This window comes from Lepidothrix coronata, unplaced genomic scaffold (assembly GCF_001604755.1).
Source record: "Lepidothrix coronata isolate B3197 unplaced genomic scaffold, Lepidothrix_coronata-1.0 Scaffold41, whole genome shotgun sequence".
NCBI lineage: Eukaryota > Metazoa > Chordata > Aves > Passeriformes > Pipridae > Lepidothrix > Lepidothrix coronata.
The window spans coordinates 4138776-4151210 of NW_016690221.1; the positions used below are offsets into that span (position 1 = coordinate 4138776).

The 12435-nt window shown below is 41.4% G+C and overlaps 1 protein-coding gene across 1 annotated transcript in view; it reads right to left on the minus strand.

Moving 5' to 3' along the window:
* The window catches only part of OTOA (otoancorin), a 29759-nt gene extending 21691 nt beyond the window's left edge, over positions 1-8068 (minus strand). Inside the window, 10 exon segments of the mRNA XM_017813311.1 lie at positions 597-736; positions 1183-1289; positions 3570-3673; positions 3855-4090; positions 5426-5557; positions 6439-6526; positions 7391-7418; positions 7512-7542; positions 7634-7662; positions 7990-8068. Of these exon segments, the coding sequence (XP_017668800.1) occupies positions 597-736; positions 1183-1289; positions 3570-3673; positions 3855-4090; positions 5426-5557; positions 6439-6526; positions 7391-7418; positions 7512-7542; positions 7634-7662; positions 7990-8068 (974 nt within the window).
* Between the last annotated feature and the right edge of the window lie 4367 nt (positions 8069-12435).

The window sequence follows — 12435 nt, forward strand, 5'->3', positions numbered from 1 at the left end:
AGTGCTGGTTTGACAGCCCTGAAAATGCAGTTTCCTGCTTACACACCTAACAGTCACCCATATTTAGGCATAGCTCATGTCTGCCCTGCAGGACAAAGAGGACAGCAGGGCAGGCTTTACAGCTCCTCACTTTGTGACCTCTCTGGTGACAACCACGTCAATTAAAAACCACCTGCAGTCCTGGAGGACTGCAGATTTCCTCCTTCAGTCCTAACTGTAACATGATTTCCACAGAACAACTCCACCTTCTGTGATCCAAACAGCCAAGACAACTCATGTCCTGCTATCTCAGTTTGTTTTACTGCTGCACTGTACGACGTGACGGGTCCCAAAAATACTGCTGTAGTCTTCCTACTAATACTACAGGCATCTCCTCACTGTGCAGCAGGAGACAAAGCATTAGCTAATTAGGCACACCTCCAAAAAATCATAAAGTAGCAATTCTTCACTGTTGCTAAACAGGGCTGGATTTCAGCCTAGACTTTCCAGCTGGAAGGGAAAAGCTGTGCCGTATTGCTTATTGCTCCTCTCTTTTCTCCTTACTTATTCGTTCCATCCACACACAGCCATATAAGAAAAAAAAAAAGCAGTCTTGCCTGTAGATGGTTGAAGTGTTCCTCATATCAAATCCTGATGAGTTTATCCTCTCCAGGAAAGCCTGTGCAAGCTCTGGTGTGATATCATACACCGTGTCCAGCTGCTTTGTCGCGTTGTCGTAGCTAATGAACAGTCTGATCTGACCAGCACAAACAGAACCATGCAGCAGCATTGTGAAACAATTGCATCCAATAAAATCTGTGTTTGACACACTAAATTAATTGACCCCATTCATGTTGTAGAGAAAGGAAGAAGATAGATTTGGATAACATGGTATTTTTGAAGACAAAGCTGAGTGAGCAATTTGAGCAATTCTCTGCCAAACTCTCAAATAATTTGAGGTCTTCTATCACTGATCCCTTTCAGCAGAAGCCACATAATACTGAGACAGATAAATAATTATATATTAATTATAGGCACTTTAAAATTACAAACATAAAAGAATATTTGTAAATAATACATTTGTATTTTCTCTTTAATTAAAATATATAAAGTTTTTTCATGTTTTAGTTTGCATTTGTGTTCATATTGTTTGTAGCTGACATCACTTTGTAATGACATATCCAACCACACTTTGTTACTTACTTCACTGAGACTAATTTTCAGAATTTCTTCTAATGGGAGATGGACCATGAATCTTCCCAAAATCCATAAGCTTTCTGCACTGACCCAAGAAGTTGATTCATTGAAGTCTGTTTTGTACAAATAAATACTTACTACAATGTTAGGAAAGTTATTGCTTTTCAAAGATATTGTACCCAGTATATTGTTACTGGTAAACAATCAAAAACAATCTGAAAAATCCTAAAAGCAGAGAGAGTCAGGTTCCCTCTGTTGGCTACATTTTAGCACCACATTTTTATGAGCCCATACATTTTTTAATGAAAATGAAATAGTGTTTCAAATGTCTCAGATTTTCTTGTACAAAAACGTTAATGTTTTATGTTGTCGAAATAGAAAATGGATAAAGTGTGGGACAGGAAAAATTTAACCAGTAATATTAAATATGGAGCAGTATTTTTTAAATTCAGTTTCCCTAATCAATTATATTATTTAAGAACATCAGGAAGCCATGATACTTTGTAACACTTTATATATCATATATTATTATTGATGATGCCATTTATTTCAGCAATATGCAATAGCAATAACAGAGAAAATGAAAAATGGTTCAAATACCTCTATGGAAATAGGTTGGCAAAAAATACAGAATACTGCATAACAGTTAAAAAAATGGCACTCATTTAGTAACATTCTCCCAAGGATTGTAAATGAAGTCAAGATCCAAATATCCCTGAGAAATAAAGTATTTATGGACTCTGAGCCACAGACTGTTTTCTCCAAGGTATCATAATTTGGATGGCTCAGCGTGTGATACCTCTGAACACATTCCTTGGCAGTGCTGATACCCACAACTCTGTTAGAATAAAATCATCAGGGCACTTTGAAGAGTTTTCAGTATCTGAAAAAACATCACCCTTTATCTATCAGAAGCTATCAGAAGGACCCCATTTAGTGCTTTTTTTGAAAACACAGATCTAAGCTCCTTAACTGAGACAAGATGATGCTCCCAGCAGACCTGTCAGGCCTCTGTTTTTTAAAGTGATATCACCTCCCATTACCAGGGATATTACAGGAGTTGAAAGACATGACAGAAGAGTTAAAGAAAAACGAGCACAATTTAAGGACGTTGACTGTGGCCTTTAGCAGAACAGAGCTGCAGGTACCAACCATGGTAGGTGTGATCCCCCAAAAATGACCCCTTTCCCAGGTGGTCCCAGTGCTACCCACACAGAAAGTGAACAAATCACACTATTGCAGGACTCTTCTGCTGTCCTGCCCTCTGTGCTGTGGCCTGTGGTGTGGATTGACCATGCCTGCACTGCTTTTGGCAGGGAAGCAGCAACCAGGAGGTAAGAGAGGCACCTTAACTCTCAGCCCCTCCCTGGGTGATCTCCCACACCCTGAGGGTTCACTAATGTTCCACACACAATCCAAGGTGACACTGAGGGATTTTCCCAGGACTGCTGAGTATCACCAGGCAAGTTCTGCATCTTTGCTTCCCCAGCAATGCCCTGGCAGTAACACCACCACACAGCAGTGTCATCAACTTCCTCTCTATGACTTAATGGGTTACCTCAATATTTTGAAAGAGCTGAAGACCCAGGGGACAAATTTAGCTCCACTGAAGCAAACGGGCATTTTGCCCTTGATTTCCAGGGAAAGGGGATGAACAAACACATCCAGAAGTCTAAAATGCTCACAGGACAGCTCTGCTGGGCTGTTCAGTGAAAGCCAGGCAGTGGCTCTGATGGTTCAGTGCTGCTGCAGAGCTCCCTCGTGAAGCCTGTCCTGTGCTGGCACAGCTGTGGCACAGCCGTTCAAGGCACATTAACCAGGCAAACAGATGTGGTAAAATGCATACAATCAGAATTAATTAACTCTGTTTTTATCTAGTCCCTTTTCTGACCAAGTCAGTGCCATGTGCTTTCACAACATCCTGCATTTCTTTTGTTTTTAAGCAGTGCATTGGCTAATGTACCCTGAGCCAGAGCTATTTTTCTAGTCTGAATAGGTGTTCAGAAGTGAACAACACACCTTGGCAGAGCACCTGACCACTGTATCCTATTTCAGTCTTAGAAAAAGTACAGAGAGAAAAGATCAGAGTACTAGAAAAAGACTGAATATAGCTCTGTGCAGAAGAGATGAAGAGTCCATTGGTTGGACTCAATGATCTTAGAGGTCTTTTCCAACATTAACAATTGAATGATTCCATTCTACAAGAACATATTTGGAGAACTATTTGTCATGAGTAACAAATATATTACATTTACTGTATTCTGAAGAAAAGGTATTCTAGACAGCTACTCTTAAACAGATGTGTTAAATTTGGAAAACAATTCAATACAATGGGTAGGCCTTTGCTGACCTTTTTATGATAAGCAAGAGAAAATACTTTGTACATAACATACCACTCCTGTTATAGGATTTCTGTAGAATCTGCTTCATCCAGCCATACAGAGCTCTCTGAGTATTTGCTGAGGTTTTGTCATAGAGGTCCTTGAATAATGATGATCTAAGTGATACAAGGGCATGTTAGTTCACTAATGAGTTAACTCTTTCTTTTTAAAAAAAACCCACATGGAAAAATTATTTTATAACCAGCAACACATAAGCAGGAAGCTGTATCTGGAAAATAGACTGAGACCAGCAAATATGACGTAGTATTAATTGTGTCTGAAAAACAAATGGCTTACAGGTTTCTGAAAGCATCCTCCAGCAGATTGTCTGGGAGGCTCCCAATGACATCAGGGTGGAGATAGTTCACTGCTGACACGTGCAAAACCTGGCTTAGGATATCCACACAGTCCAAAGCACTCAGAGCCAGGAAGCATTTATCCAGTGTTACAAGGAACAAGGTCCTGTTTACTCCTGGGCTTTGAAAAATTCTCTCTCTAGTCTCATCCCAATCAAGAATAATATTTCCCGTTTCCTGCAAGCAACAAAGGGTTATAAGAACATCTTGTTGATTAATTCAATACATTGTTCATTCTGAGGCCTGACAGAGACCATTCCACAAAGAATATGGTGCTGTTCACATGAAAAATTCCTGCAAAACACTCCGTTTGCATTACTTCAGATAATTCCTTTCTGGCATTGGGCAGAAACCAGCTTGAGGTTTTTTTATAAAATCAAAATGAAAAACAGAAAAATAACCGAAATGGCTGAAATTATAGTGTGTGTTCCCATGAAAGAATTAGTTACTTGAAAAATAAAGGGATATTGGAATTGAATAGGTATCATTTCATGCATAATTTAATATATAGACATCTCTAGAACAGACCTTTCCCATGCAGTATCTCTTGCAGCTGTTACTGCAAACACCCCTTCCAGAAGAAGGGGCAATGTCAAACAGTACTCTGGGGATTCCCTGAGCACAGGTGCCACCTCACAAGTCGACATGTCTAGGACAGCCTGTTCAGAGCTGACAGTCCTGGTGATTTACAGTTTATTGACAGGGCTCATGCTCTGCTGCCCTGGCTCCCAGTGCTTGGTGCACACCTGATCCGTGTGCTTTGGCAGCAGGAGCTGCCCCTCCATTGTTTGAACAGTGGATTATACAGTGTTTGCTCTGGGCAGTCACCTCACGTGTCTGAGGATGAGCTTTCCCTTTCTCCCAGGTCAATCTCCACCCCCTCAGCGATGCCCAGGCTGGAGGCCCTTCCAGGGGCAGCAGGGAAGATCCAAGTGCTCTCACACCTCAGGCTGTGATCCCACCTGCACTGGAGATCCCCTCTGCAGGGACAATCCTCCCTGGGAGGCACCCACTGACTCTGAGCGAGGCTTTTCAGATGGATCACACAGGAACACACCACAGAGACCAGCAAATCATGTCATGCTGCCTCCCCTCCAAAATGTCAAAAGTTTGCTCACATGTTCCTATAACTAATTAACAAAATTACTAATTTCACCTTCTTTAGTCATCTTGGCTCTCTTTCCAGTCACTTTTAAGAAGAACATACTCCCTGAGAATAACTGGTCATACCTACCTTAGATATTAGAGTAGGAAGATGATTCATTCTCTGGAGATCTGTTTCTCTCTACTGATGACAGTGAAAAATCCAAAGGATGACTTGTACTGGGCAGCAGACTTTTAGACAATAAGAATTAAATGAAGTCTAACCTGAGGAGAGGCGCTCCTGGAATCTAACCTGAGCCAGGTAAATAACTGCACAGTGTCCCCTGTGAGCCCCCCAGTCTGTCCCTCTCCCATTTATCCAAACCACTGACTGCAGCTTTTCCTTTTCACAAGCACAAAGGGACTTACAAGATGCTCCTTCTTGCTGTTGAAGAGATACTTCATTGCAGTTTGGAACTGCTGCTGATCAAGTTGTTGAAATTCAGACAGTAGTTGCCTAGGCTGGTATAAAAGGTTCTTCAGGTAACTTTGTATGGACATCTGAAGTACAGAAAATAAGTGTAATATATATGGAACTCACACTGTTGTTCTAGGGACACCTTTTACTCAAGTGCTCAAGGAGAACTAAGTGCTTAGCTCCTGTACTGTCTTAACTATTCTCCACACAAACTGGAAACAAAAATAATGTAAATGTATTCTGAAAGACAGTTATTTTCAAACCCTATTCTTGGCTTCATGAACAAGTCCTCTCCAAGGACCCTTTTAACAATGATGCCTCAGTTTCTCACTTCATAAAACAAGAGTAATAAAGCTTTTCTGCCTCACACAGCAGAGTTGGGAAAATGAAAGTTTTAAAGAGCTAAAAAAAAAAAAATCAGGTACGTGTGCATATTATTATTACTTAAAAAAGGGAAGGAAATGTGCAATTAGATGGGAGGAAAAGTCTGTAGCGGGTCATAAGCCAAAAATATTCTCTCTCACATCAACCTGCATTACCAGTTAACAATCTCATGTCTGTTTTGAAAAATCCAAGGGGAATCATAACGCTGGAACAGAAAGCTCTGTAAGGCTCATTAGCAGCAGACTGGAGTAAAATCCCTTCTAATTCCTGACAGAATTATTTCAGAATTGGTTTGGAATTTGTGTTGCAGTTCATTGCTGCCTTTGCTTAACTTGCACTGCCACCAACAAATACTGACAGAGGAAAAGCAAAAAGATTGTTGTTATTATTATTTCTGCCCTGCATACTCCTGCAATCTTAGGGGGAAAAGATGACCAAAAACCCTATTCTTATTTAGCTGCTAGACTCTAGATGTGTTAGTTACCTCTATTATTGACTGCCTAGTTTTGGCTACAGAGATAAGTTGCTTTTTAAATTCCTTTTTGAATAAAAATTTTCATGCATTTTAAATGTCACAAACCTGGAGGCTGCTAAGAGTAAACATAACTTCCTGGGCATGAAAATATGCCATGACTTTTGTAAGCATATCTGCTGTCCAGACATTAGAACTGTAACAGAAAACAGGACCAAAAATGCCAGTAAAATAATATAACATGGAAAATAGCACATTACAAGAGTGAAAAAGAAAAACAAGCAGTGCTGCTAACACCATAATGACACGAGTATTCAGCTTTTTGGCCTAACCAGAGTAATAGTTGATCTATTTAATGCAATGAAAATACATGGTTCAATGAAAAATGGAATTAATTAGTTATGTTTTTTTTCATCTAATTCCACAAAGACCCACAATAATCTCAATTTTCCAGAGTGCTGCCATTAGTACCATCTCCAGGATGTGCTTCCTGGCACCCCTTACACCTGTTCTCTGCTTGTAGAAAGCCCAGGGAGGAAGGTCTGCTGCCTTTCCCTCAGCACAGTCATTAATTTCAGTGTCTTCTTTACACAGCCACTGATTTTCTCAAAATATGTAGGAGTGGAATGGCCTTTGAGGCTCATACAGCTCTTTCCAATTTAGACAAAATTAGCAAATAATTCAAAAGTCACCAGGAGCTGGAGGATGGGGGGATTAGGACTGAAAGAGGGAGGTGGACAGAAAGCTGGAACTGCACCCAATTTCCTTAAGCAGCCATTCTGACACATATGAACAAAGTTAATTATCAGAACTTTGAAAACTGCAGCAGGTATTTATCCTCAGCCTCATTCTGTACATGTTGGGATTTTTTTCATCTTTTGTGAAAACAGCTTTTCCCATGTTAAGAGGAAATGCTCCTCCCAGGAGATCTAAATCAAAGCAATCATATGTGGCAATGTCATTCTATCCATAATGTCCCAGTTTCTCTGGAAATGAAACAGATCATATCTGAAGTGCAAGATAATACTGAAAAATCAAGCTGTTGAGAGTAATACATTACCTTTGAAAATTAAGTATATCAAGGAGGGCTGCACATGAAAAATGGAACATAAAAAGTTACAGTGAGATATTGAGTTTTAATTAATTTTAAAAGTGTAAGTGGGGACAACTTTGTACATTACCATTCAGATATTTCCCAGTTATTATTTCCTCCTAAGGAAAAAATTGTAAACATATGTAATAAATTATAATTTTTAGATTATAATATAAAATGTTAATAGAAAGATCAAATAAAAATACTTACCAGAGCTTTGTGTAATAATGGAGGCAAATCTGTAAAGATTATCCCGTTACTAGAAGTTAATTTAATGTTTTATCATTTGTGTTACACAAAAGGACAAGTATTATATGCAGTGATGAAAACTATATATACATATATAATTTATTTACAAGCATTTAATGCAGTTTTGAACAAATTAATTTACAGAAAAACAGTGAAAATAAAAGGCTATTAAATAATAATCAGTCTTGGTGAAATTCTTTGCTGGCATAGCTCCATGAATTCGAATTGGTCCTAGTTACTAAACAGTGCTGCACCTAATTTATTACACAGCTTTTTCCACCCAAGATACACTCCTCAGACAGGAATTCTGGTCTTACCTTCAGAGCTCTGACTGTGAATAATCTCAGCATGATTCACTGATATCAACAAGAAACATATCTTCAAAAGTCTGGACATTTCTTCTGGTGTTTATTAGAATCAAAAGACATTTGGATTGAAAAGAAAAATAGAAAGAACAGAGTCAAAAGACAATATTCACCCCAAACTTTCATAGCTATAAATCAGAGACAGCCTATGCTGTGGAGTACAGATAGAGATCAGAACGTTCCGAAAGTGTTTGCTCCCAAGTTTTTAATTTAGATCTTTTTCCAGGATAGAGATATATTTTATGCAAACACATGCCAAGTGTGGAGGTGCAGCCAGATTTATTTCCCTTTTACCAAGTGGCTTGTTTAATTTTCTTCCTGGTAGCACCATTTATTTAGTAAGTCACACTCCAGCTAAATACTACTTCAGTGCAGGTTTGTTAAAGCAAGAAAACAAATCCTTTTAAAATCAGATAAAATAGAAGAGAAATAGAGGGAGTGAAAACGGAAATAATAAAGAAGCTCCAAGCAAAGCCTAAGCCTTTCCCAGCTCATCAGGCTGTGCCTGCACCATCCCTGCAGACAGGTCTGGGACCTCCATCTGCAGCTCTCTGAACTCACAGGGTGGGGGGTCTGGCCCTGTCCCTGCCCCTGGTCAGTGCAGGGTGCTCCAGGCAGGGAGGGGGAAGGAAAGCTCCCCTTCCCTGCTGCCAGAGCTCTGCAAAAAGGGAGAGACCGTCCTTCTGCTCTTTTGAAGCAGAGGGAGAGTGACACATTTGAGTGCAAGACCATGTCACTTCATTTAGATGGATCAAAGCTGTAGTCCTTGCACTCAGGAGACGTGTACCATCAGTGTCCCACCATCACCCTGGACACAGTTTTACAGAAGTAGATGGTTTAGTAGCTCTTGCCATCCCTGCTGCTCTGTGCTGTGTGGCAGAAAGATCTCTGAAAGATAAATTAGCTGGAAGGGCAGTAAGGGGACACCCAGAGCTTTTCACTGGGGTGTCACAAACTGGCAGTCTCACAGTTGTCCTAAACAAAATGAATATGTTGCTTTGGGTCTAGTTCCTGCAGGACAAGGATCCACACTGCAGTAATGCCACAGGATAGAAAGGAAGCTGAGACTGAGCAGGTCTCACTCACAGGAGTTTCTGCAGCCATGTCCCCTCTGCCTGTGAGTTGCTTTAATCCACAAGGTACTGAGCTACTGCAGAGAGGATCTTCTGCCTCTGCACCCTCAGCCTGTCCCTCTGCTCAGCCCTGAGTCACCACCCCCACAGGTAAAACCATTGATTAATCTGATATTGGATGATGCTCTACTCCACAGATCACGGCTCCTTAGCTGGGACTAGTCACTGATTTTAACAAATGACACAGAGGGCCCCACTGGCCAACTTGGCTCTGACCCTGAGATGACTTTGTTAGGTTTTCTCTCCCTTTCCCTCATTTCAAAGGTTTATCTGCAACACACTGAATTTCTGCATTTCCTTTTGTTGCTGAGTTTGGATCCATTCTCGCTCTCTTTTTTTTTTTTTTCAAAGTTCTCTGCCACAGCTTGAGTTACAGATCTGAACATTTGATAAATACGAACTCCTTTCTTGGATTGTTTAATCTCATGTATCAAGGTGCTCTTTTATGAAAACCTCTTTCAACAGCCTCCAGCAATACTTCAGTCTGTTGCAAATACTTAACTCCAGTCTTGTAACAGAAGTGACTCAAACTGACAGATGATGAAAAATTTAAACATTAGACTTTAAGAACTATCGCCTCTGTCTTGTTTTTACACACACTGAAACCCTTTTCAGCTATTCTTTTGGGAGCACCACAGTACATGTCTCTCATTCAGATATATCTGGTTTCCTACACAATGAACTTACTTGTATTTGTTTCTGCCTTTGCCCTATTAATTTTGCAGTTAGGTTTGATTACTCTGCATAGTTTAAATCATACCTCCAATGTCAGTCCTGATTTGTTTATTCCAATTCATTCACTTCAATCGGGAGTGTATTTCAATTAAAGCATGCTAACTCAATACATAAGGAGATAAAATACTAAGGAAAGTCCTTTTTCATCCTGACTAATTCAGGCAGACAAATCAGCAGGTGCAGGAAAAAGTCTGCTGTGAAACAGCCCTGCTTGGCAAGACAATCTGTGGGAAATAGTTCCTTTTGTCAGTGAAACTAAGTCTGTTTGCAGTTCACTGCAGCTTTCAGACAATCCCAAATCGCTCTGTGGGGATCTCTTGCAGATCCTATCCAGCATTTCCCCAGAGATTGTTCCTTGCATATGCTGTGATCAGATCTCTGACAAGTCACCCTTAAGGAGCTCCCAGACCGCCTTCTCCTCTTGCTCCCTAAACAGCCGCTCTCCCATGTACAGAAATCCTAGACATTTTATCACCCTCTCCAATGCAGTTGCTGTCTTATCTGAAGTTGGATAACCAGAAAGCTGACCTCATAATCACAAGTCTTGCTGATAAACCCTTGCACTGCCAGTGCCCACCCCTGCACCCGGGCTCTCAGCACCTCTGACAAAAAGCCCCACATGCAGTGAGGGAACCCACAAGGGGTCCAGGTTGGAAAAGGAGAGAGAGGAGGGCAGAAGAGAAGGAGACTGTGGGTTCTTGGGGAGAGCCAGGACCCCGGAGCACTTTACCTGCCTCTGCTGTGTGCGCCTCCTTCCCAGCAGTGCCAAGAGCTGGGCGGCTCCAGGCAGGGACCCTGAGAGCAGGGGCAGGGACAGGGGCCAGCACCGCCCCAGGTGTCTGCCCAGCAGCACCGGCCTTCGGCCAGAGGGGAGGGGAAAAACCTCCTCTGTGGGGGGCTCAGAGGGCCAGGGACTCCCACGGCAGGCAGGAGAGGTTGTTTCCCCTCCAGAGATGAAGAGACCTCAAGGAGCTGCGTGGGGATACCCAGGGCTGGGCCGGTGCTGCCCTGCTCCCCCCATCTCCCCCCACCAAGGGCAGGGGGCCCTGGGCTCCTCAGAGCAGAACATGAACTGACCTGGGGTCACCCAGCAAAAGGGGGCTGTGGTTTCGTGAGACGAAGTTGTTCTTTGTGTTGAAAGTTTCTGGCTAAATCACACCCTTGCACAGCATCTTCCTCCTGTGATGCAACACATCCAGTGCCACCTTGACAGAAAACACACTGTTTAGTTACTCTCCAGGGCAAGACACTACACATTAGTGAGACCACCACCAAAGGACAACTCGCACACTTGTCTCCCACAGCAGGACAGGAACAGCAGAGGGACAAGGCGGGACCTCCAAACCTGGGAGTAATGAATTTGGACACTGGAATTGCAACACTTGTCCCCTTAGATGACGTTTTAAAGTGTTTTGGGGAATTTAATGAACTACTGGACTCGAGTTTCTTTGCACGGGCTGTGAGCAGGTATTAACTGCACTCATCAAATGCTCCCTCAAGACCTGAAAGGAAAAGGAAGCCCCTTTCCTGACACAATGAGCTGCACTGCTCTCCTTCCCTCACAAGGAACTCTGGCTTTAGAAATTCAGGTGTAGGTACAGTCCCCTCAGAGTTATTCTGTTTATTCGACAGGACTAAGCAGGTTTTCAACCCTGCTGAATTTAGGCTTACTCGTAGAAAGCTTTTCTCCATTACTGCTCATGTTTTAATTCCCCATCTCAAGTGTAAGAATACTTGTTTAAATAGAGTGAACAAAGTAGATCATAAGAAAGAATAAAACAAAAACCTACTATTTACATTGCACCTTCCGTCCCAAAACTTCTCAAAGCTGTTACAAACTGAAGTTTTAAGTGACAGGACTAAAAGATGAGAGACACGAAATGCAGTCCCTTGTGTGATTTTTAACCAGTGGGATTAAAACACTTAAGTACCTTTTAAGAAGTTTGTCTTAATACGTATTTGCTACTTTAAGCTAAATTCATTACACATTAAAAAACATTTTCCCACTACTAGGTGATTACAAGATGAACAGAAGATAAATTAATGGATTCACTCCAGAGCATACATAGCTCATTTTCCCAACAGACAAATCTCATTGTACTGTGTGCAAAAATTCAACAGCACCATCCTGAAATGAGAATAATACTGAGTCTGAATTACTGTTGAAAATCCTCACCAAATCAACCCCCTCACCCTATCCTACAGAATACCAACTACTCCACAAAGATGATTGAGAATAAAAGGCTCATAAATTGGCAACAGAAATCATTAACTGTCAGAAAAAGCCAGCCCAAGGCAAACCTAAAATGACACACTCATGGCATCCCACCTGGCATAAGATCACCAGTAATTATAACAACCCCAACACACAACTTTTTTAGACTTCAAAAGCAATATAAATTAGTTCTTACTTTACTTACCAGATGATATAAAAGCTGAGGTTTCTCTGCTCTCTCACACTTACAGCCCAAGCACTGCAAGACATACAGCTGCCAGCTCTGTACTATTTCTGCTGCTGCTTGTTGTTTTA